The sequence below is a fragment of the Sminthopsis crassicaudata genome, chromosome 1, assembly GCF_048593235.1.
Source record: "Sminthopsis crassicaudata isolate SCR6 chromosome 1, ASM4859323v1, whole genome shotgun sequence".
In the NCBI taxonomy this organism is placed as follows: Eukaryota; Metazoa; Chordata; class Mammalia; order Dasyuromorphia; family Dasyuridae; genus Sminthopsis; species Sminthopsis crassicaudata.
This window is the reverse complement of record NC_133617.1, coordinates 671,460,613-671,479,021: the sequence shown is the minus strand read 5'-3', so window position 1 is coordinate 671,479,021 and position 18,409 is coordinate 671,460,613. Positions and strand designations below refer to the sequence as shown.

The window sequence follows — 18,409 nt, the reverse complement described above, 5'->3', positions numbered from 1 at the left end:
GTTGTCACTTCATGGATTTGGGTTTGGTATATGAGAGTAAAACACTTTTCTTTTCTGGGGTTGGGTGGTGCTCCTGACCCTTATGACAAATTCAGCGGCTGGACTGGAGCCCACCATCTCCGAGAACTTGAGGCTTTGGGGTGTGGGAGTTGCCCTTTTCCTCCTCACCACAGTTGGTAAACCTTTCATTTTGTACCAACTCTGTTAGAGACGACCTTGAGGGTTTCCAAGGTTAATGATAGGGTAGTAACAACCTGCCACCTCTAAATCTCCTAATGAGTCAGGGCCCCCACCCTACTGCAAGGTTCTTTTCCCAGGAAAAGATGCAGAGTGGGCTCTGAACTCAACTGTGATCTCTTGGGACACACCCTGCCCCATCACTCCCCGGATCTTGCCTAGACGCTCACCACAGAGTCTGGGAAGCTCGGGACTGAACGTAGGAGGGCGTGGAGGGTAGGGAGGTTAGGACACTAGGATGTAGGGAAGTAAGAAATGATTTTATTTCAGACCATTGACCCTAACTCCTTGGCCTTATGCCCTAGATTATCTTCACAATTTGAATTTGAATTTGGTCCAGCCATTACAGCTCTCGATTCAGCAGTTACTGTTCCTGCCGGATTCACTATGTAATCTTAGTTACACAGCTGTGTACTTCTGCCTCTCATTCACATACCTACTTACCCTCTGTTTGGCCAAAAGGGAGAGCCAACGAGGGGTAGGAAATATCTTGGGAAAATGCACTATGCAGAGACAGTTTCCTTTGAGGCTCAGATATGAAGGGTGAGGATGGTCGCCATGAAGTATTGCTATATACTTCAGGAAGGCCATAAAACCTGAACAGAGTTATCAAATACTAGCCTGCTTTGTGTATAACATAGTGCTGGATCCTGGGGTAGTATACACAGAACAGGGGAATTGAGAAATCTGGCCACAATACCGAAAGTACAAGTTTCAATCCTCATTTTCAAGATTTGCTGTTACCTTTTTAGTAGGCCTAAAGTTAGAGAGTTAGAGGTACTCCAACCCTGTCAACTCCCTGAAATTTAAGGTCAAATAGTGAGCCCCAGAGATAGGATTCAAACCAGCTCTTGTTACTTAATATCATGTATATGACAAAATATTCTTCCCTAGGATGAGCCACTCGAGTGGGAGAAACCAGTCCTGTCTCAAACTGAGATTGAGCAGAAGATCAAGGAGTATAATAGCCAGATCAACAGTAACCTCTTCATGAGCCTGGTAAGCCCTGGAGTGGGGAGGAATTTAGATGAGGGCAGAGAGGTCTCTTCTTCCAGCCTGACGTCACAAGACCCCATTTTGTTTTTCTGTCCTTTTTTTTTTTATTAAAGGCATTCATGCTTAAGTGATTTGCCCAGGGTCACACAGCTAATAAGTATCTGAAGATGGATTTGAATTCAGGTTTTCTGACTCCTGGCAGGTGTTCTGTCTATTGCATCATCTATCCCATTTTATTTCTTAGTAAACAAGTATTTACTTAGTATTTAGCTTGAACTCTCCTCTATGCATGCTGCAATATGTCCTACCATCTTATCTCTCTTTCCCCAGAACAAGGATGGCTCCTATACTGGTTTCATCAAGGTACAATTGAAACTTGTACGTCCAGTGTCTGTGCCCGCCACCAAGAAGCCACCTACCCTGCAGGATGCCAAGCGAAACACTGGCAAGAATCCAGCCGTGAAGCGCCGTACCTCCTTTTACCTCCCCAAAGACACAGTCAAACACCTGCATGTGTTGTCACGAACACGGGCCCGAGAGGTCATTGAGGCGCTGCTCCGAAAGTTCCTGGTGGTGGATAACCCCCGGAAATTTGCCTTATTTGAGCGGGCAGAACGCCATGACCAAGGTAGACAACCGGCCCAGCTCCCCTTTCTCTTCCCCTGATTCCTTTACTGTATTTCTTAAATATCCCTTCTCAGAAAAGTGGCTCGTTTACAGTAGTGGGCTCTTCCTCACTGCACAAATGCATGAGGGAGTGGGCTGGGTTGATGGGGTTCGATCCTTGGTGATCTTTAGACCCTTCTGTGATTGTGCCCTACAGTGTACCTGCGAAAGCTGTCGGATGACGAGCAGCCCTTGCGCTTACGGCTGCTCGCAGGACCCAGTGAAAAAGCTTTGAGTTTTGTCCTAAAGGAAAATGAGACTGGGGATGTCAACGTGAGTATGGAGTCTGCTCAGTCACAGGCCTAGGGGTATCTTAGGCTCCATGCTGTGGTCTGTCGTGATGGAACCCAGACCATTGCCACACATCCGGGATCCCAAGGTCCATGATCATCACATTCCTTTGGGTTGTAGCCTAAATGCGATTTGGCTGGGCGGAGGGAGGGAGGAGGAAGGATAGCAGGGGGAACGCCATAAAGTGGGACAAAGTAAGCTACAGCAAAAGCTGGGCAAAAAGGGGCTCTGCACCTATCTGTGTGTGAAGGCAACCATTAAAAAATGTGTGTATATGTGTGTATATACATATACACATAGGTATATTTATTCATACATATGCACTTATACACACAAACATATTAAAGTTTACTTTGGGATGGACCTGGCTTTCTGGAACTCATAGAATAAAGGATAGAGCTTCTCTAGTCTTTGATGTGAAACTTTCTAAAGGCTGCATGAATTGGGAACAGTTGGGCCTAGGGAGAAGTGTTAACGGGGCTTCCATCATATGGACTCACTCTGTATCTATCTTTACTCTCAGTGGGACGCCTTCAGCATGCCCGAGTTACATAATTTCCTTCGGATCCTTCAACGGGAAGAAGAGGAACACGTGCGGCAAATCCTCCAGAAGTATTCTCGTTGCCGCCAGAAGATGCAGGAAGCACTAGGAGCCCGCCCTTTGGGATGACCCCCATCCCCGTCTCCTTCCTGACCCGAGGGTCGGGTTGCTTAAAGGCTTCGAGAGGTCACCAGGCCGAATGGAGGGGGGGTGGCGGGGGGCAGCACCGAATGGATGTCATATGAATGTGTCGGGCCTGAGGAGTGAGTGTGTGTGGAGGCTTCCCAACTGAGGGGGAGCCAGCTAGGTGTGTGGGGACATGGGATGTCCTTGATGTAGCATCGAGGGTGCTACTCTGGAATGACAGGCTGAAAAGCCCTCTTGTAAAATAGAGCTAGAACAGAAGAGTCCCTGGGGCTCCTTGTGACACATCTGGGAGGGGGGCTGGGACAGGGCTCAGAGAGGACAATCTTGGATTGGGCATTCTCTGTTCCCTCTGCCCACCACCCCCAGAAAGTCCCCTTAGCCGTGAGAATACCAAGGCGGCAGCTCTCGAGGAGAGCTCCCAGGCAGCCAACATCTGTGTAGCTCAAGGCTGAGCTCAAGCATTGCCCTATGTCCTGTTGGCTTGTTTCAGAGACGGTGTGCTGGCCCACGCTGAACACAGCCGAGACACGGTCTCATTAGGGATAAAATAGCTTCAGCCAAACACAGTGGCTCTCTGAGGTCCATTAGTTTTTATGACTCTGTGGGACCAGCCCCACTGAAATGGAACAATTAGGAGCTCAAGATGTATAGGGATCCTTAGGTATATAGGGAGTAAAATGGATGTGATTTCAGTGCTAACCTTTGGAGATCGAATCCAGCAAGCACCTTGATTAGGAGGACAAGACTGCCAGCTGGAGGTGCAGTCATGGTGAATGGGAGGGTTCAAGAGGATCCTAGATGGCAAAAAAAGGGCTTCATTATTGCTGCTAGGCTCTGAGGGAGTGGCCATTCACCCCAGGTGCTAAGCAAAGTGAGGGCATTTCCCTCACAAGTATTTGTCATGATTTGTATGTTGCTTGATCTCAGCTGAGTGACTCCCAGGTGGAGATAGAATGTGTGGGACCTGTGGATGACTGCTGGGTGTGTCACAAAAAAAGGGCCTGGGGCCCAAGAGGAATTCTGTAATAATAAAGCTTGGGCCAATCATTCTGCCTTCCCAATCTCCCTGTACTGGTATTCATTCCGCAAATATTTATGCAGCACTTACAGTGTGTACGAGTATTAGTAGTGCTGGTTCTTTAAATGTTTTATTGATGCTTCCCCATCACCATCCCATTCCCACTGACCTCCTCCCAATTTCCTTTGTAATAAAATTAGTACAATCTAGCAAAACCAACCCATTTTTGGGCCATGTTGGAAAATGTATGATAATTCCACAGCTATAGTCCATTGCCTCTTCTAAGATTGACTAACTGAAAGCAGTTGAGTGGGTGTCCCAGATACAGAGCTCAGATAAAATATGGTGCCTTTCTTCATGGAACTGACACTTTAGGGTTGCCATAAATACAAATAATTGACATTATCTGGTTACGTAAATGTATTACAGTATTATGCTGTAATTCTATAAGAAATGACTGAACAAATGTTAGGCATTTAAGGACCATGTGCCAAACACTGGGAATATACATTCAAAATCAAGCCATAGTCTACCCTCAAGAAGTTTATGTTCAAATGAGGAAGACCATGAGTTTAGGGTGGTGGTAGCCAGAGCAGGGAGATAGCTAGGGTCCAGGAAGTAGAGCATCCTGGGGAATGGAACAGTAGGGCTGTCAATTTATCCGACCCTTCTAATGATGGTGATGGAGGAGAGAGTCGCACAGCAGGAAGGTAGAACATCAGGTTTGGATTGAAAGATTTAATCAGGGGTGCAGAACTTCTGGCCCACAAAATCATTTGCTAAACCAACCACCAGCTTGGCTACAATAACCTACTGCTTGGAAGATCTTTGACACTGCCCAGTACCTGGCACATAAAGTCCTTAATAAAAATGTTAAAATTCATTCAAATAAAAATGGGGATACAACAACTGGCTATGTTAGATAAGTATGAATGAGAAGTCAAAGAAGGCACCATTCTGTCCACAGTAATAGGGGACGTTTGGAAGAAGGATGGCTTTGAATGGAAAGATAATGAGTCCCTCTTGGGCTTAGTGAGTTTGTGACGCCCAGGAGACTGCTAGTCTGAAGTGTTCCGTGTGCAGTGGGTGATGCAGAGCCGGACTAGGATTAGATACATTAATTTGGGAATCATATAAATAGTAACGATAATTAAGCCCGTAGGAATTGATCAGATCATCAAACGAGAGAAGGGAAGTAAATAAAAGGGAACTCTGGAACTCCAGGGAGAAGGTGATCCGCCAACAGCTGAATTGAAGGCTCTATCCCAGGCAGAAAAACTGATCTTTTTTTTTTCCTGTTGCCATAAGTTGAACTCATCTAAAAAGTGCAGTGTGGGACAAGAGTAGGGGAATCCTCATTATTGTAGCCGGAATGTCCAAGATCCAGGAGGGAGCGGATTGATACAACCAGATGCAGGTACTTCAAACAGCTTCCAGGACGCAGACCTCTAGCAGCAAAGACAACTGCCTATGATGGAGTGGAGAGCTGCTCTGGCAGTAAGACGGCTGAGCTGAGGAGGGTGGTACCCGGGGGAGCCCAGCCGAGCCACCCCTCCAGCAGAGATGCTGTCCCTTGGGAGATGCTTTATGGGGACCCCAAAGGAGAGATGAAATCAATAACCAGAGAAGTGAGTCGTTTGGACCAAATGTGGCCCCTGTATGTGTTCCTTAATACCACTGTCCCTTTAGTTTGGGCCCATTCTTCTCACGGGTAAACTCTGTATTTATGGGAAAATGTGCCCCAGGTTTATGGGGCTTCTATTCTTACTAAACATTTTTTGGTAAATGTTGTTACTTTAAGCCAATCTTATCTATTGATGCACTACTGATGGGAAGGGGGGCTCCTCGGTCAAAATTCCCTGCTGCTGTGCAGAGCACTCCCTGTATGTGGGGGAAGTTACAGCTCCGGGAGGAGCAGCCCCGAGTGGGAGGGAAGTGGTCCCCTGGGGGCACAGTAGGGGGTTGTGAATAACAATGCGTTTTTGTCTAAACAAATGGAAATATTTCCCTCATCCCAGCCTGCCCTAGGTATCTGATCCACTTTGTAAGCTTGTTCAGGGTGCAGCAGAATTGTGGCCTTTTGCCTAAATGGACTATTATTCTAACAAAATGTGTCCTACTCAGGAGTGAAACAAACTCTATTAATGAAAACCAAAACAACCCTAACCGCTGAGCTTCAAAGTCTGAGAAGAAAAAAACATAAAATTCTACTCCTAAAGTAGATAAAATAAAAAGGTCGTCATGGCTATCCAGACAGTTAAAACGTAAGCTTTTACAACCAAAAAGTGATTTATCTAGAAAAATGCTCATTTTTGCATGCTTAAATCTGGAGACATAATTTTCTAATCTTTAAAAATCTTCCAAAAATTAGAATCCAAATTCTAAGATTTTTCGGTTTCAGTGAGTTTTGAACGTATTTTTTAAAAGTATAAAAATGCAACATTTTGTGATTAATTTCCGAGAACTACTTAGTTTGAGGCAGAGATTTCCTAGCCGAATTTCAACAAAAACCTTTCACAATCGGCGAGCATCGGGACTTGCTAAGTGTGGCCAGTGATGGATAGTTTATACATCTTATTTCGCTATGGCTACCATGGCAATTTACATGGATCATTAAAAATAATTTTTTGAATCCCTATTTTCAAAAGTAAGGAAACATTTAATCGCATTGTTCACTAGAAATTATTATGTTGTTTTTATAATTATATTGTTTACTTAATCTTTCTCTATTTAGAATGTCTCTAAAACGTCCGTTTTGAGGGATGTTTCTTTGGAATAGTAGTGCATCCCGAAATGCAAACCGTCCTCCTGCTGACAGCAAGCAGGAAAGTGACTATCTCCCGGGCACGCTGGAAGTCCCATCAGTGCCGGGGCTAGGCCTGCTGGGACTTGAAGTTCACTTGCCTCCGACGCGAGCGTAGCATGCCGGGATGTGAAGTCTTTCGGAAGCACTTAGTTTTGCAGTCGCAGGGTACGCCGGGATCCTTACTATCCGAGGATCATCATTGGCCGCGGCTCTCGGGCTGACAGCTGTAGTTGCCAATAGACGAGCGAGGGCGGAGCATAGCCGTTTGAGGCGGCGCAGGAAGTGAAGCTACTTCCGTTCGGTCCTAGTCGGAATCGGTCCGTCAGCGGGAGCTGGGCCGACTGTTGGAGGGCGCTGCGAGGCGCGGGGCTCCGCGATGTTCCGCGGGCCCTAACATGGGCACCAGCGGCTCCAAAGGCCGGGGGCTGTGGCCCTTCTCGGCGCCAGCGGCGGCCACGGGGCCGGGAGGCAGCCCCGAGCTCACCGACGCGGCCCGAGCCCAGCACGCCCTGGCTCGGGCTCGGGGCTTCCGCACCGCGCCGCCCTTCGTGTTCACCCGTCGAGGGTAAGGGCGTGGGGGAGGCGGCCTCCGGACTCAGCTGCAGCGGGCGGGAGAAGGGGGCGGTGGGCAGTGCACCCTCCGGGGCGGCCGTCGGGCCTCGGTCACGGGCTTGGCTCTCACGTCGCGGCCCGGGGAGGAGAGGGGAAGAGCCGCGGCCTCGGTGCCCGACTGTCGGAAAAGACTCCGGCTGCCGAGCCCGGTCTCGGGCTCTGGTCTCCGTGGCGTGTCTGGGGGAAGAAGGGGGCGGGGAAATCGAACCTTGGCTCTGGTAACGGTTTCTTTGGAGAACGGAGCCCCGGAGGAAAGTAGCGTGGCCGCCGCTCCCCCGAGCCGGCTGCGAGGCTTCCCGGGGCTTCCCCGGGAAAGGTCTCGCGAGCCGTGGTTCGGTTACCGCCACGTGTGTGACCTTGGAGGTCGCTTCCTCCCCGGCGGTCAGGAGCGGGGCTGCGTTACAACCTACCTGGCAGCCACGGAGCGAGGGAGACAGTCAGGCCATGGCAGGAATGTTAATTTGGCAGCGCTGCGCTGGAGCGGGGGGAGCCCTGAGCGAATGTTCCAGCAGTCCGCAAAGTGTGCATTCCTCCTGGTAACTCTGAGACGCCCCCCTCTCCCCCCCCCCACGTGTAACATTTTCACCGTGTCCGTGCGCTGCCGGTCTAATTGTACACTACAAAACCTGGACAAAGCCGAGGAGGACGCAGGGTCTGACTCGCATCTCGGCGGCCGTAGACTTGATGTGAATGGGGACCTGTTAGCCGACCAGGCGGGGGTGATGAAAGCGGGGACTAGCGGTGGCTACAAGCGAGAGGGGCAGTGAGGCGCGGGGGCAGAGATCCCAAGATCCGTTTTAGACTGTGTGAATAGCAGTGAGCAGCTGGGGGACTAAGAAAACGGCAGAAGAGAGAAGTTTGGAGAGAGGGTTGGAGGAGAAAGATGAGGCCTGTTTGGACTCCAGGGGTCCACCTGAGCAGGCGGTTCTGGAAGGCCATCAGGCCTGGGTATCACCACGGGAGCGTAGAGGGAGAAGGGACCGGGGTTATCCTCCGAGGGCAGGCCCAGGAGCAGTTAGAGCGGCAAAGAACCAGAAAGATCTCACTGCTGTCCCAGAAGCCTAGTCCGAAATATGCCGGTTCTGGCCCTTGGGCTGAGGGGCGGAGACAGTGTGAGCTTTTGTTTTTACTGTAGTCCTGCCCTCCCGCAGTCTGAGGGACAGGGAACTGGCCCCCATTTAGAAAGTCTGAGGACCGCGAGAGAGGAAGGGTAAAGATGGAGAGAAGCCCTTAGACTTGCTGGCTATGAAGTCTTTGATAACTTTGAAGAGAACAGTTTCAGCGCATTGAAGAGAATCTGGGAGATTGAAAGATGCTGGTAGCTCAGAGCACTGTTGTCATTCCCTCCGATCAGCTCCAAGTGCAAACCGATGTAATTGAGAGATACAACTACAACGGAGCGCTTTGGGCCTACAGTGAGTGATCCCTGCCTGTTTTGAGTCTGACATCACTGCCTTGAACAAAAATAGGGAAATTTGACAGAGGAAAGGGAATAACATAATGGCCTCTTCCCAACCGCCAGAGATCTAGAGAAGGGAACCGAACCAGGGGAACGCGGGAGGCGAATTATTCTAAAGAGCAGAGTATCTTTGAAAGTGCTGGGGTCTACGTCATGATAAATGATCCCCTTTAAGAGTTCTCCCTCGTAGAAGGAAAACAATTGGAAGCTTGTGTAGTTTTGGAAAACCAGGGGTCAGCCCACAGAGGGGCAGGGCAGAGAAATGTTAGATCTCTATGGATAGAAATAAAGGTGTAATTCAAAGTCCCATGATTTACTATAGCAGGAAAGGGAAAATATTAGGGAACTGCTGAAACATCTTCGTGGTTTGGGCATCCTCCTTTGTTTTTTGCTTGTTTACTTGCTATTTTAATTAGCATCATTTTTTTCTCTTCCTCCCCTCCCCTTGGGAAGAAACTAAAGGAAAAACAAACTCATAACAAATAGTGAAAGCAGTGCAAAAACTAGATTTGTCTTGTGCAAAAAAAAAAAAAAATTTTTTTCTTCTGCATCTTGTCTCACTTTTCCTTTTCTTTTCTCTCTTTTTTTTTTTTTTCCTGAAGCAGTTGGGGTTAAATGACTTGCCCAGGGTCACACAGCCAAGAAGTGCTCAGTGTCTGAGAGCAGATGAGTCTCACTTTTCAATCGGGAAGTGAGCACCATTCTTTAGCAGTCCAGGAAATAGGATTGGTCATTGCATTGATCAGAGTTCTTAAGTCTTTCAAAGGTATATGCATCAATAGTGTTGTTGTATAAAGTATCCTCCTGGTGCCACCTTCGACTTTGGAGACCTGAGCAAGGCCAAGATGAAAGTAATAATCCTTTGGATGGAAAGAATGGAATGGTGAAAAGGTGTTGCAGGAGTAAAATAGAAAGAGCTTTACAAATAATTGCATAGGTAGAGTAAGGCAGAAGAAAGCAAAAGATGACAATGTAAACCCGAGTGACTTGGAAGATGGTAGTGTCCTCTGCAGAAAGAGGGAAGTTTGTAGGGGGTAAGATGGGATTAAGAAGGTGGGCATTAAAGTAGAGATAAATTTGGAACAGTTCGCTTTTTTATAGGACTGGAGATTCTTCTCTCCCATCCTTCTCCCCCCACCCCCACCCCTTTGAGTATTCTTTTTTCTTAAAAACAACACCATCCTTCCCATCCCTGTGATCCACAACTTTAGTCATCTTTCATTCTTTTTTCCTTCTCCCTTCTACCCTCAAATGTCAAGTCTTCAGTATTCTACCTCATCAACCTGTATTACATCCATCCCTATTTCTACAATCACAAAGCCACTACTTCAGTTGAGGCCCTCTTCACCTTTCATCTTAAGAGTACTGCAAAAACCTCCTGATCTTTCCTGCTTCTGTCTCTTTCCAATTTATATTCCATACTGTTGGTAAAATACTCTTCCTGAAGACACAAGTATGATTTGTTTATGTCATCCCTCCTCTGCCCTCCCCATCCCCCAAAAAAATCTTCAGTGGTTTTCTGTTGCCTCTATGATAAAATCCAGATTCCTCACCCTGGCTTTTAAGGTCTTCCATAGTCTGACCTTCTACTTCACCACTTTTATGTTATATAATTCCCCTTAATTTCCTCTACATTCCAGCCAAACTGGCCTGCTAATTTTCCCCCTTCCTCAGCATTTCCATCTCCAGCCTCCATGCTTTTGTCCAAGTGGTTTCTGTTTGTCTGCTGTGCTTGTCCCCATTACTTTTACCTCTTGGGATTCCTAATTTCTACAAGACACAGCTCAGGTGCTACTTCCTGCAAGAGGCCTTTACTGATTTCTTAGCTTCCAAAGTTGCTTGTGCTCCCTCCTTTTACATTATTTTGTATTGACTTTGTACCCTTGTTTTTGTGGTTGTGTCTTGTCTCCCCCCTCTTGCCCTTTTCTCTCCTTTTAGTCTCCTAAGATTGCAACTCTTTTGACTTTATAGCTCTAGTTCCTGACACTGCATATTCAGCATAGTAGGTACTTAGCTAGTAAATGTTTGTTGAATTGAGATGAAATGTACTTTTATATATTGAAAGAGATAATGTGTTTGTATGCGTGTGAGAGATAGACAGAAGAGCTCAGATCAGAGCTTTAGACGGCACCCATACTTTTTAGCCAGTAGTTGGATAATGATCCAGCAAAGGAAACTGAGAAGAACCAGGCAGATAGGAGGATCCGAACAGAGAGTTATAATAGCCAAAAGGAGAGTATTCAGGAAGAGGTGGTCAGCAAAAGTTAAGGACAGTGAATACTGAGAAAGGGCCATAGGATTTGGCAGTTGGGTTAGTTGATAACCTTAGAGAAAGTTTCAGTTGAGTGTTAACATAGGAAAGAAACAGACAAGAACAAAAAAGGCTTTTGCAGTTGGGAGAACTGAAAAGCCTCCTGAATAGGTGAAGAAAGTTAAAAAATAATCCAATATTTAGAACAAGTAGCTAGAGGGAGCAGAATCAGATGTGATTTTTTTTTTTTTTTTTTTTTTTTTTTTTTTTTTTAGAAAAAAGAAAATCATGGGAATGGGACAAAAGAGAAGAGATTGAAGATAAGGAATGATTCTAGAAGCTAACTCCTTTTGGAGACTGGGAAGAGGGTGGAAAGTAAAGATTTGGCCTTAGTCAGGAGATGAGAATGGGGGATAATATTTGTTGCTGTTTAGTCATTTCAGTCCTGTCTAACTCTTCACTTGGGGTTTTCTTGGCAAAGACACAGAAGTGGTTTGCCATTTCCCCCTTACCCATCTTACTGATGAAGAACTGAGGCAAACAGGTATGACTTGCCCAGAGTCACATAGCTAGTAAGTGTCGGAGATCAGATTTGAACCCAAGAAGATAAATCTTCCTGAGTTCAGTCTTGGCACTATCTACTGTGGCACAGGGCTGCCTCCCCCACCAGACTTCAGTTCCCCTCAGAGCTATTAGGGCTGTGGATAAATTGGGGAAATTATGAAGATACCTATCTCTCACCTCCCCAGAGCCCAGTTTTCTGAAGATAACATGCTTAAGTCCTTCAGAGGAGGCTAGTTAGGAATTTGGGGGTGTCATGTGACTCCACGTGTGGTAAGTAGGATCGATCCCTTTTTTCTCCATGTGAGTAGTCACTCAGGATTGTTACTGTGACTCTGGAACTAATGAAAAGCTATGATTTGGGTCCTTTTTAGCAAGATATTTTGAGGTTGAGCAATAATGTTAGATATGGGTCTTTCTGGATGCCATTTAGGCCTGACCTGGAAAGTTTTTGTGGGTAGAGACTAGCGCATTGGGGCCCAAGACTGAAGTCATTTTCATTAGTATCTTGTTTAGGGGATAGGATAGGAAATGCCATGGTCCTGAGGCCTCTCGGTGCCTGCCAACCAATTCTTTTGGCAGAAGTACAGGCTCTCTGCCATCTTAGAGCAGACTTCAAGAACTGACTATATCAGCTGTTCCTTCTGAGGCAAAGCGCAGCAAACCTGGACTGCTGGCAGTGGCTGCTTGCAGCCCCCCAGGCTTGGGCACAGAACCTGGGTCCTCTTGTAGATCTGAGAGCTCAGGGTGGGAGCCTCAGGCAATTCAGCAGGCATCTCCTCTTCCTAATTGGGGCCCTGGAGCTTCCACCCACTGGCTACCCTCCTGCCTCATGCTCTACTAGAGGCTATGCTTTTGGTCATGAGAACTTCTTATCTCTGTGACTTTGGGTCAGACAGTAAATGTGTTTAACTCCTGCTTTGTGCAGGCCCTGGGCTGAGGGCTGGAAATTTTTTTTAAAAAGGCAAAATACTGTCCTGTCATCCTGCCCTTGAGCTCCCAATCTAATGAAGTGTTCTGTACATGGCTTATACATATTTGGGGGATGTTGGGCAGTCTATGCTCCCTGAGCCTTGATTCAGTTAGGGGAGTCACGATCTTGATGGCACTTTGTCCTCTGCCCCTGCAGTTCCATGTATTATGATGAAGATGGTGACCTGGCCCACGAGTTCTATGAGGAAACAATTGTCACCAAGAATGGGCGGAAGCGTGCCAAGCTGAGGAGGGTGCAGAAGAACCTGATCCCTCAGGTGAGGGAGAGCAAGAGAGACAGGGCCCCTTTCCAGCCTCCGCTCTAATTCCCTTAGGTCCTCATAGCCCCCCAAATAAACTGAAGCTCAGCAGAACTCCATTCTCCTGGACCAAATTCTGTTTTGATCATTACTTCTATGAGGCTGACCTGGAAGTGCAGCGCTTCTTGTGACAGTGTCTCCAAGGAGGGGATAAACTTAAATGGCTGGGTCTGTCATTCCTTCCACAAACATTTGTGAAAAACTTTCTATGGGCAGTGCTAGACCTTGGGGGTTAGTAAGATCATTGGAGTATCTAAATAAATGTAACCCAAATTAAAATATAAAAAGGCATTTAAAAGGAGCTTAAAGCACTTTGGTATTAGATAAAAGAGAAATCGGCAATAACTGCCGTTTCTGTGGACTTTTAAGAATGACCAAAGTACTTTATGTACATTCTCAAACTTTGAGCTTTCCAGCAGTCCTGTAAGGTTGTGACATTTATTCCCCTTTTACAGAGGAGGAAAACAGGGTGAGAAATTAAGGGACTCAGCCACTAAATATTAAAGCTGATCTTTCAACCTGGGTCTTCCTGGCTCTCTGGGCAGCATCTTTGCAGCATGTTACATGGCTTCAGGAGTGTGGGGAGGAAGGGCTGGCAGAGAACCTTAGGGCCTGAGATAGGAAGGCTTCTTGGGCAGGGCCTAACAGTATCAATTTTATTTTCAGGGTATCGTGAGGTTAGATCACCCTCGCCTCCACGTGGATTTCCCGGTGATCATCTGTGAGATGTGAGCCCTGCAGCCCCTTCCTGCTCACACCCCAAGTCTGTGGGGTGGTGGGTATGGACATCAGGGTAGGAGGAGGGGCAGCAGGGCCAGAAAGAGGCCTTGGCTGTGAAAAACTCCCCACTTCCTTGGCAGGGCACACCAAGCTGCTGAATCCACAAGTTCAAAGTGTGGGTTCTGATGAGAGGTGCCTGGGTTAACACAGCAGCCCCAGAATGAATTCCACCTGACAGGGCCCTCTCGTGGGCCATATTTTTTCATCTGCAAGCCAAGGGTGGGAATGCTGGGTGCCCAATTCTGTTTCTTCCACAGTACTGGGTAATGTCAGTTTGAGGGAGGTTTGGGATAAAGGATGATTGGCTTGGTTCACTTCAGTAGGTATTTTCTCCAAGATCTGAGTGCCTGGGTAAAGGAAGGGGGTAGGTTAGTTTCTCTTCCTAAACCCCAAAGCCCATCCCACCCTCCAAAATTCAGAGGAGTGTCAGAAAATAAAAGCTGGGTGAAAGCTCAGGCCAGGAATTTCAGGGTACAATTCCCTTCCTTCTGACCTCAAACCCCCCCCCAAGACTCTCCCCCTCCAGTTTCCTTGTAGCATGCACCTCTCCCTCTGCCCAGCTTGGGAGAAGGGGCAGGAGAGGCCTGGGGCTTGATAACTGTCAGGGAGACAAGGGGACACAGCACTTTATGAGCAGGGTCTCCTCTTTTCCTGGCCCTTCCCCTTGTGTCCCCAGGGGCTGTGGGGCTGACCACAGGGAGCTTTGCTATGCACAAGCAGGACCCTCCTTTCTCTTTCCCCTCACATTTCTGAGCATTTCAGCCGTTTGCTACCTCGATTCCTTCCACCCCCGAGGGAAGCTGGTCTCAAAAAATCTCACAACACCCTCCTGATCCCCTGCCCTGCTCCCAGCTCTCAATTAGTTCAGTCTGCTGGAACTGAAGGGGATTGGAAAACCCCTTGTCTGGGGTGAGTGTCACTTCCTACACTGTGATCCTCCCCCTTCCCCCACACACTTGGTTCCTGAGGGTCTAGTTGGAAAAGGGCAGCAGATCTACTTGGAAACCCTAAAATTGGGAGAAAAGCATAAACCCCAAGGATATGGGGGAGAGCCCTGCTGGGCTGCTAGAGAAGCCTCTTTGGTTCTCACACCAACCCTTAGGAGAAAGGGGAGACTTTCCACACACTACACTTGATGTGCCCCTTTAGGCATGTGCCCATCAGCTCAGGAGAGCACAATTACAATCCCCATTACACACACACACACTGTTAATTTAAAATAAGCAATTCTGCCCACCTGGCAAACTTACCCATATCTTTAGTGCCCTGGCCCCTCTTATCTGGTACTGTGCTGGTCCAATCTCTCCCCCAGGCTGCTCACCTCCTGCTAGTGGGCATGGGCGGGATAGGGAGACCACAGAAGGGAGACTTACAATGTGAAGGTTTGTAAATAGTCTTATCTATGTCCATGATATTGTTGAAGCAGAAATTCAGTCTGTTTACTTTTTAGGGTTACTTTTTAAAATTCCTTTCTGTGTAAAATGTGCTTTTTTGTGTGAATGTGAAGAGAGACAGTCTGGGGCAGAGGTGATAATAATAATAATGGGGGAAGGGCTGGTTGCTCTTTCTCCCAGCCCAGGCTGGTGTGCCCTTTTGTTCAGTTTAAATAAATTTATTTGTAGATGATCTCAATGAGTGAGCCATTTCTTGGGAATGGGAACCTTTGAGACTGTCCACTGGGGAAGAGGACATGTTCCGTCCTGTATCAACCGCCTTCTCTTCTCCCTCTCTGAGGAGCCAGCTTTTATGTGTCCTGGTGCTGTGGAACTTGAGCCTGGGCCCCTAGAAGGCTCCTAAAAAATTGAGGGTGTCGTCACTGGTTCATTGGCTCTCCCTGTTCCTCTCTGGTAGGGGAGTTGTGGCAGCTGCTTCCCCAGCTTTCTGGCAGTAGAGGGCAGTATCTCCATAGCCAGAAGAGCTTCCCTTTTGGCCAAGAGAAGGAGTTTGGGGGGGGGGGGACCGGAGCTTTTGCTCATGTTTGAGGATGACACTTTCAGAAGATAGTGCTCTGAAATCCATATTTTTGTGTAATAGTTGTCAATTCTATAAAATGAAATTCTTTGGGGAAAGAGCTGATTGTTAATGTGCCTTAAGCTATCAAACAGTGCTGACTGAAGGGGATTCCCATCCTACTTCAGAAATCAGTTGTGTGGCCTTAGGCACATTATTTCTCTGAGCCTCAGACCAAAGTTAGCAGACAGTGACTACCTTTGAATCTTCTAATTCATAAAAAGGAGGCTCTGGATTTTTCTCGCTTTCAGAAATGGACTTTCAAAATTAAAAACTTGAATGGTCCTGGGCGATCTGTGGATGAAAACAGGATTTTATTTTTATCAGTGATTGACTCATCTGGTGTCTTGTGCTCTGAATCCCACAAGTATGAGACCGTGGGCCAAACAGAACTGAGTGCCAGACTGGGCAGAGCAGAACACAAGAACTCTTCTTTCTAAGACATGCCCAGGCCCAGAAAGAAACTGAGGTGAGGTGAGCAGAAAGAGGAGCTTGGACAGATCAGTATCCTCTAATTTTTATTTTTTCAGCTAGGAATGGAAGTTTCTTCAGGACTCTGCTTAGCAACCTAGTCCTTTCCCAACCCTGACTATCATTCCCTACCACTCTCACCCCATGGAGTTTCAGCCCAGGCTGGGATTGCTCTTTACCTTAATCAAAGAAAGCTATCCTGCAACCTGTCTGGGGGCGGTGTAGAGCACAGACAGCTCTGCTGTAGATTTGGATGGGGGGTGGGAAGGAAGTCATGTCAGTGAATTTGCAGGGCACAGAGAAGGGGTTCATAGTCTTGTGTTAGGGAAGTGTGGTGGAATCCGGGACTGATTCTGGTTGTGGAGGGTCAGAAGGTCACCATAGCTTCTCTGTCCCTAATTGGAGCCGTGGTACCCCCAGGCTTCTCAAGAATCCAGATACCCTCCTTCCAAGCTGAGAATCCTCTGAATGCCAGGGGGGTGGTTCTCTTGCTGGGCTTAAAAGAAATTATAAAAGAGTTGGGGGAGGGGGCTGACTCCTGACCCAGGTTACTGCCAGTCATCCATGCCAGCCACTACCGCTCCCCAAGGTTGAACAGGAACTCCCAGCCCTAGGATGGGGCTGCTTCATCAGATCCCCAGCTTTGGGAACAATGAGGGTCGAAGCCAACACTTCCCTCGTTCCCAGTAGCCTGAGCTCACTTCCTTCCTCCTTCAAACCCTCAGAGGGAGCCTCCCTAGCCTGACCAGGGGCCCCCTGCTTGGCTCAGCTTTTCCCTTTCTCCTCCCATTCCTTGGGGGCTCTTTTTGATCAGGTAATTGAGGAATCTAGACCCTCCTGGTTCATCTCATTGTCTAGGTTAGTTCTCTCCCTCTGCATACAAGCCCTCAAATCCTGCTCATAGCACAGGGAAAGAATTTCAGGGACATCCCCACAGGATTTTAGGATTTAGGAGGAAATGACCTTAGAGATTGTCATGTCCCAATCCTGCAAGCCTCCTTTTATTGGAAGAATGGCCAGGGAGCCAAGAATTAAGTATCCCTAGGTATCCAGAATCTGGGGAAGAGGATGAGCTCCCTGGATTATTTGGTATGGGAGGAGAAATCCATTAGTCAAATCAACAAGTACTAATCATTAGCCACCAACAAACACCACATTCCTGGATGAACTTCAAGAATAGCCTCAAAGCAAGGCAAAAGGCCTCCTTTCCCCAGTGCCCTAACATTTGCAGTTTAGCTAGCTAGCCAGTCAAACAGCTGGCCTCGGTGCCCCCTCTAAGAGTAAAAAGGGGAAGAGTGGTTAGGAAGTGTGGAGGTTAAAATGGGGCTAGATAAAAAGGGCCATTTCTATTACCCACCCCACTCCACACTGGGGTGTGACAGAAATATGTACATTACCCCAGTACCCGATGAACAGACATCCACAGATTCCAAGGAATTGAGAGCTGTAAGAAATCTAAAGAAATAACCAGACATCTTCTTTTAGAGATGAGGATTTTTGAGAGCCAAAGATGTTGAGATTTGCTGAAATTCATACAAGTGGCAGTGCCAGGATTCAATCCCAAAGTGATTTCCGATATTGTGGTCTTGCCACTACACACACATACAAAGGAATATATGCATTGGACTACTTGCTGTCTAGGGGAGGGAAGTGGAAGGGTAGGAGAAAATTTGGAACACAAGGTTTTGCAAGAGTGAATATTAAAATACCTTTGCATGTATTTTGAAAATAAAAAGCTATCAATTTTTTAAAATTTATGCACACATGCATATATGAAAATATGGATATACACATTCTTGGCTCTGAAGGCTTTGGGTGGAATTTCTCTGCTGTTAGTGGAAAAAACCTGACTCAGCTCGTGGAAGTTCCTTCTCTTGCCCTCCACCTCTTCCCCCCCCCCCACCTTCCTGCCTCTTCCCTCCACACCCTATACCCTAACAGATAAAGCTTTCTTCCTCTGTGCCCAGGCTAATCCCTCTCAAGCTCGTCTCCCATTTCAACTCCTTCAGTGGCCTGAGCCAGTAGCCTGGCACTGCCCCTGGCATGGGCTTAAGATATTGAGCTGAATGCCTGAACAGGCTTCTCTTTATTCATTTTCACTTTTGACTGGGGTCTCATGGTCAAAAGGCCATGGGGGAGATGGAGATGTCTGAAGTAGATTCTCCCCTACCTTCTCCTGTCCACTTCCTACCCCAATACCTTCTCCCAGATGATTCTCCCTTCACAGATCTCTCCCTCTAATTTCCTGATCCCACTTGGGACTTTTTGGAC

The 18,409-nt window shown here is 47.3% G+C and overlaps 2 protein-coding genes across 4 annotated transcripts in view; both read left to right on the top strand.

Moving 5' to 3' along the window:
• The window catches only part of RASSF1 (Ras association domain family member 1), a 38,298-nt gene extending 34,359 nt beyond the window's left edge, over window positions 1–3,939 (top strand). For all 3 annotated transcript variants that reach the window (XM_074283325.1, XM_074283324.1, XM_074283326.1), the window contains 4 exons: window positions 1,132–1,236; window positions 1,564–1,861; window positions 2,057–2,172; window positions 2,714–3,939. In XM_074283325.1, coding sequence (XP_074139426.1) covers window positions 1,132–1,236; window positions 1,564–1,861; window positions 2,057–2,172; window positions 2,714–2,860 — 666 coding nt within the window. In that variant the 3' untranslated portion in view covers window positions 2,861–3,939. The remainder of the gene's footprint in view (window positions 1–1,131; window positions 1,237–1,563; window positions 1,862–2,056; window positions 2,173–2,713) is intronic.
• Window positions 3,940–6,926: 2,987 nt separating this feature from the next.
• On the top strand, window positions 6,927–15,283 carry TUSC2 (tumor suppressor 2, mitochondrial calcium regulator). Its single transcript, XM_074283340.1, has 3 exons — window positions 6,927–7,267; window positions 12,715–12,835; window positions 13,544–15,283. Exons 1-3 carry the CDS (start codon window positions 7,098–7,100, stop codon window positions 13,607–13,609), a joined length of 357 nt encoding a protein of 118 aa, XP_074139441.1. The 5' UTR covers window positions 6,927–7,097; the 3' UTR covers window positions 13,610–15,283.
• The last annotated feature ends 3,126 nt before the right edge of the window (window positions 15,284–18,409 follow it).

Excerpts from the sequence above, each read along its gene's own strand:
- TUSC2 (XM_074283340.1), top strand. The coding sequence starts at position 7,098 with ATGGGCACCAGCGGCTCCAAAGGCCGGGGGCTGTGGCCCTTCTCGGCG. Across the intron at positions 7,268-12,714 it reads TTCGTGTTCACCCGTCGAGG|TTCCATGTATTATGATGAAG; the intron begins GTAAGGGCGTGG and ends CTGCCCCTGCAG. Across the intron at positions 12,836-13,543 it reads AGAAGAACCTGATCCCTCAG|GGTATCGTGAGGTTAGATCA; the intron begins GTGAGGGAGAGC and ends TTTTATTTTCAG.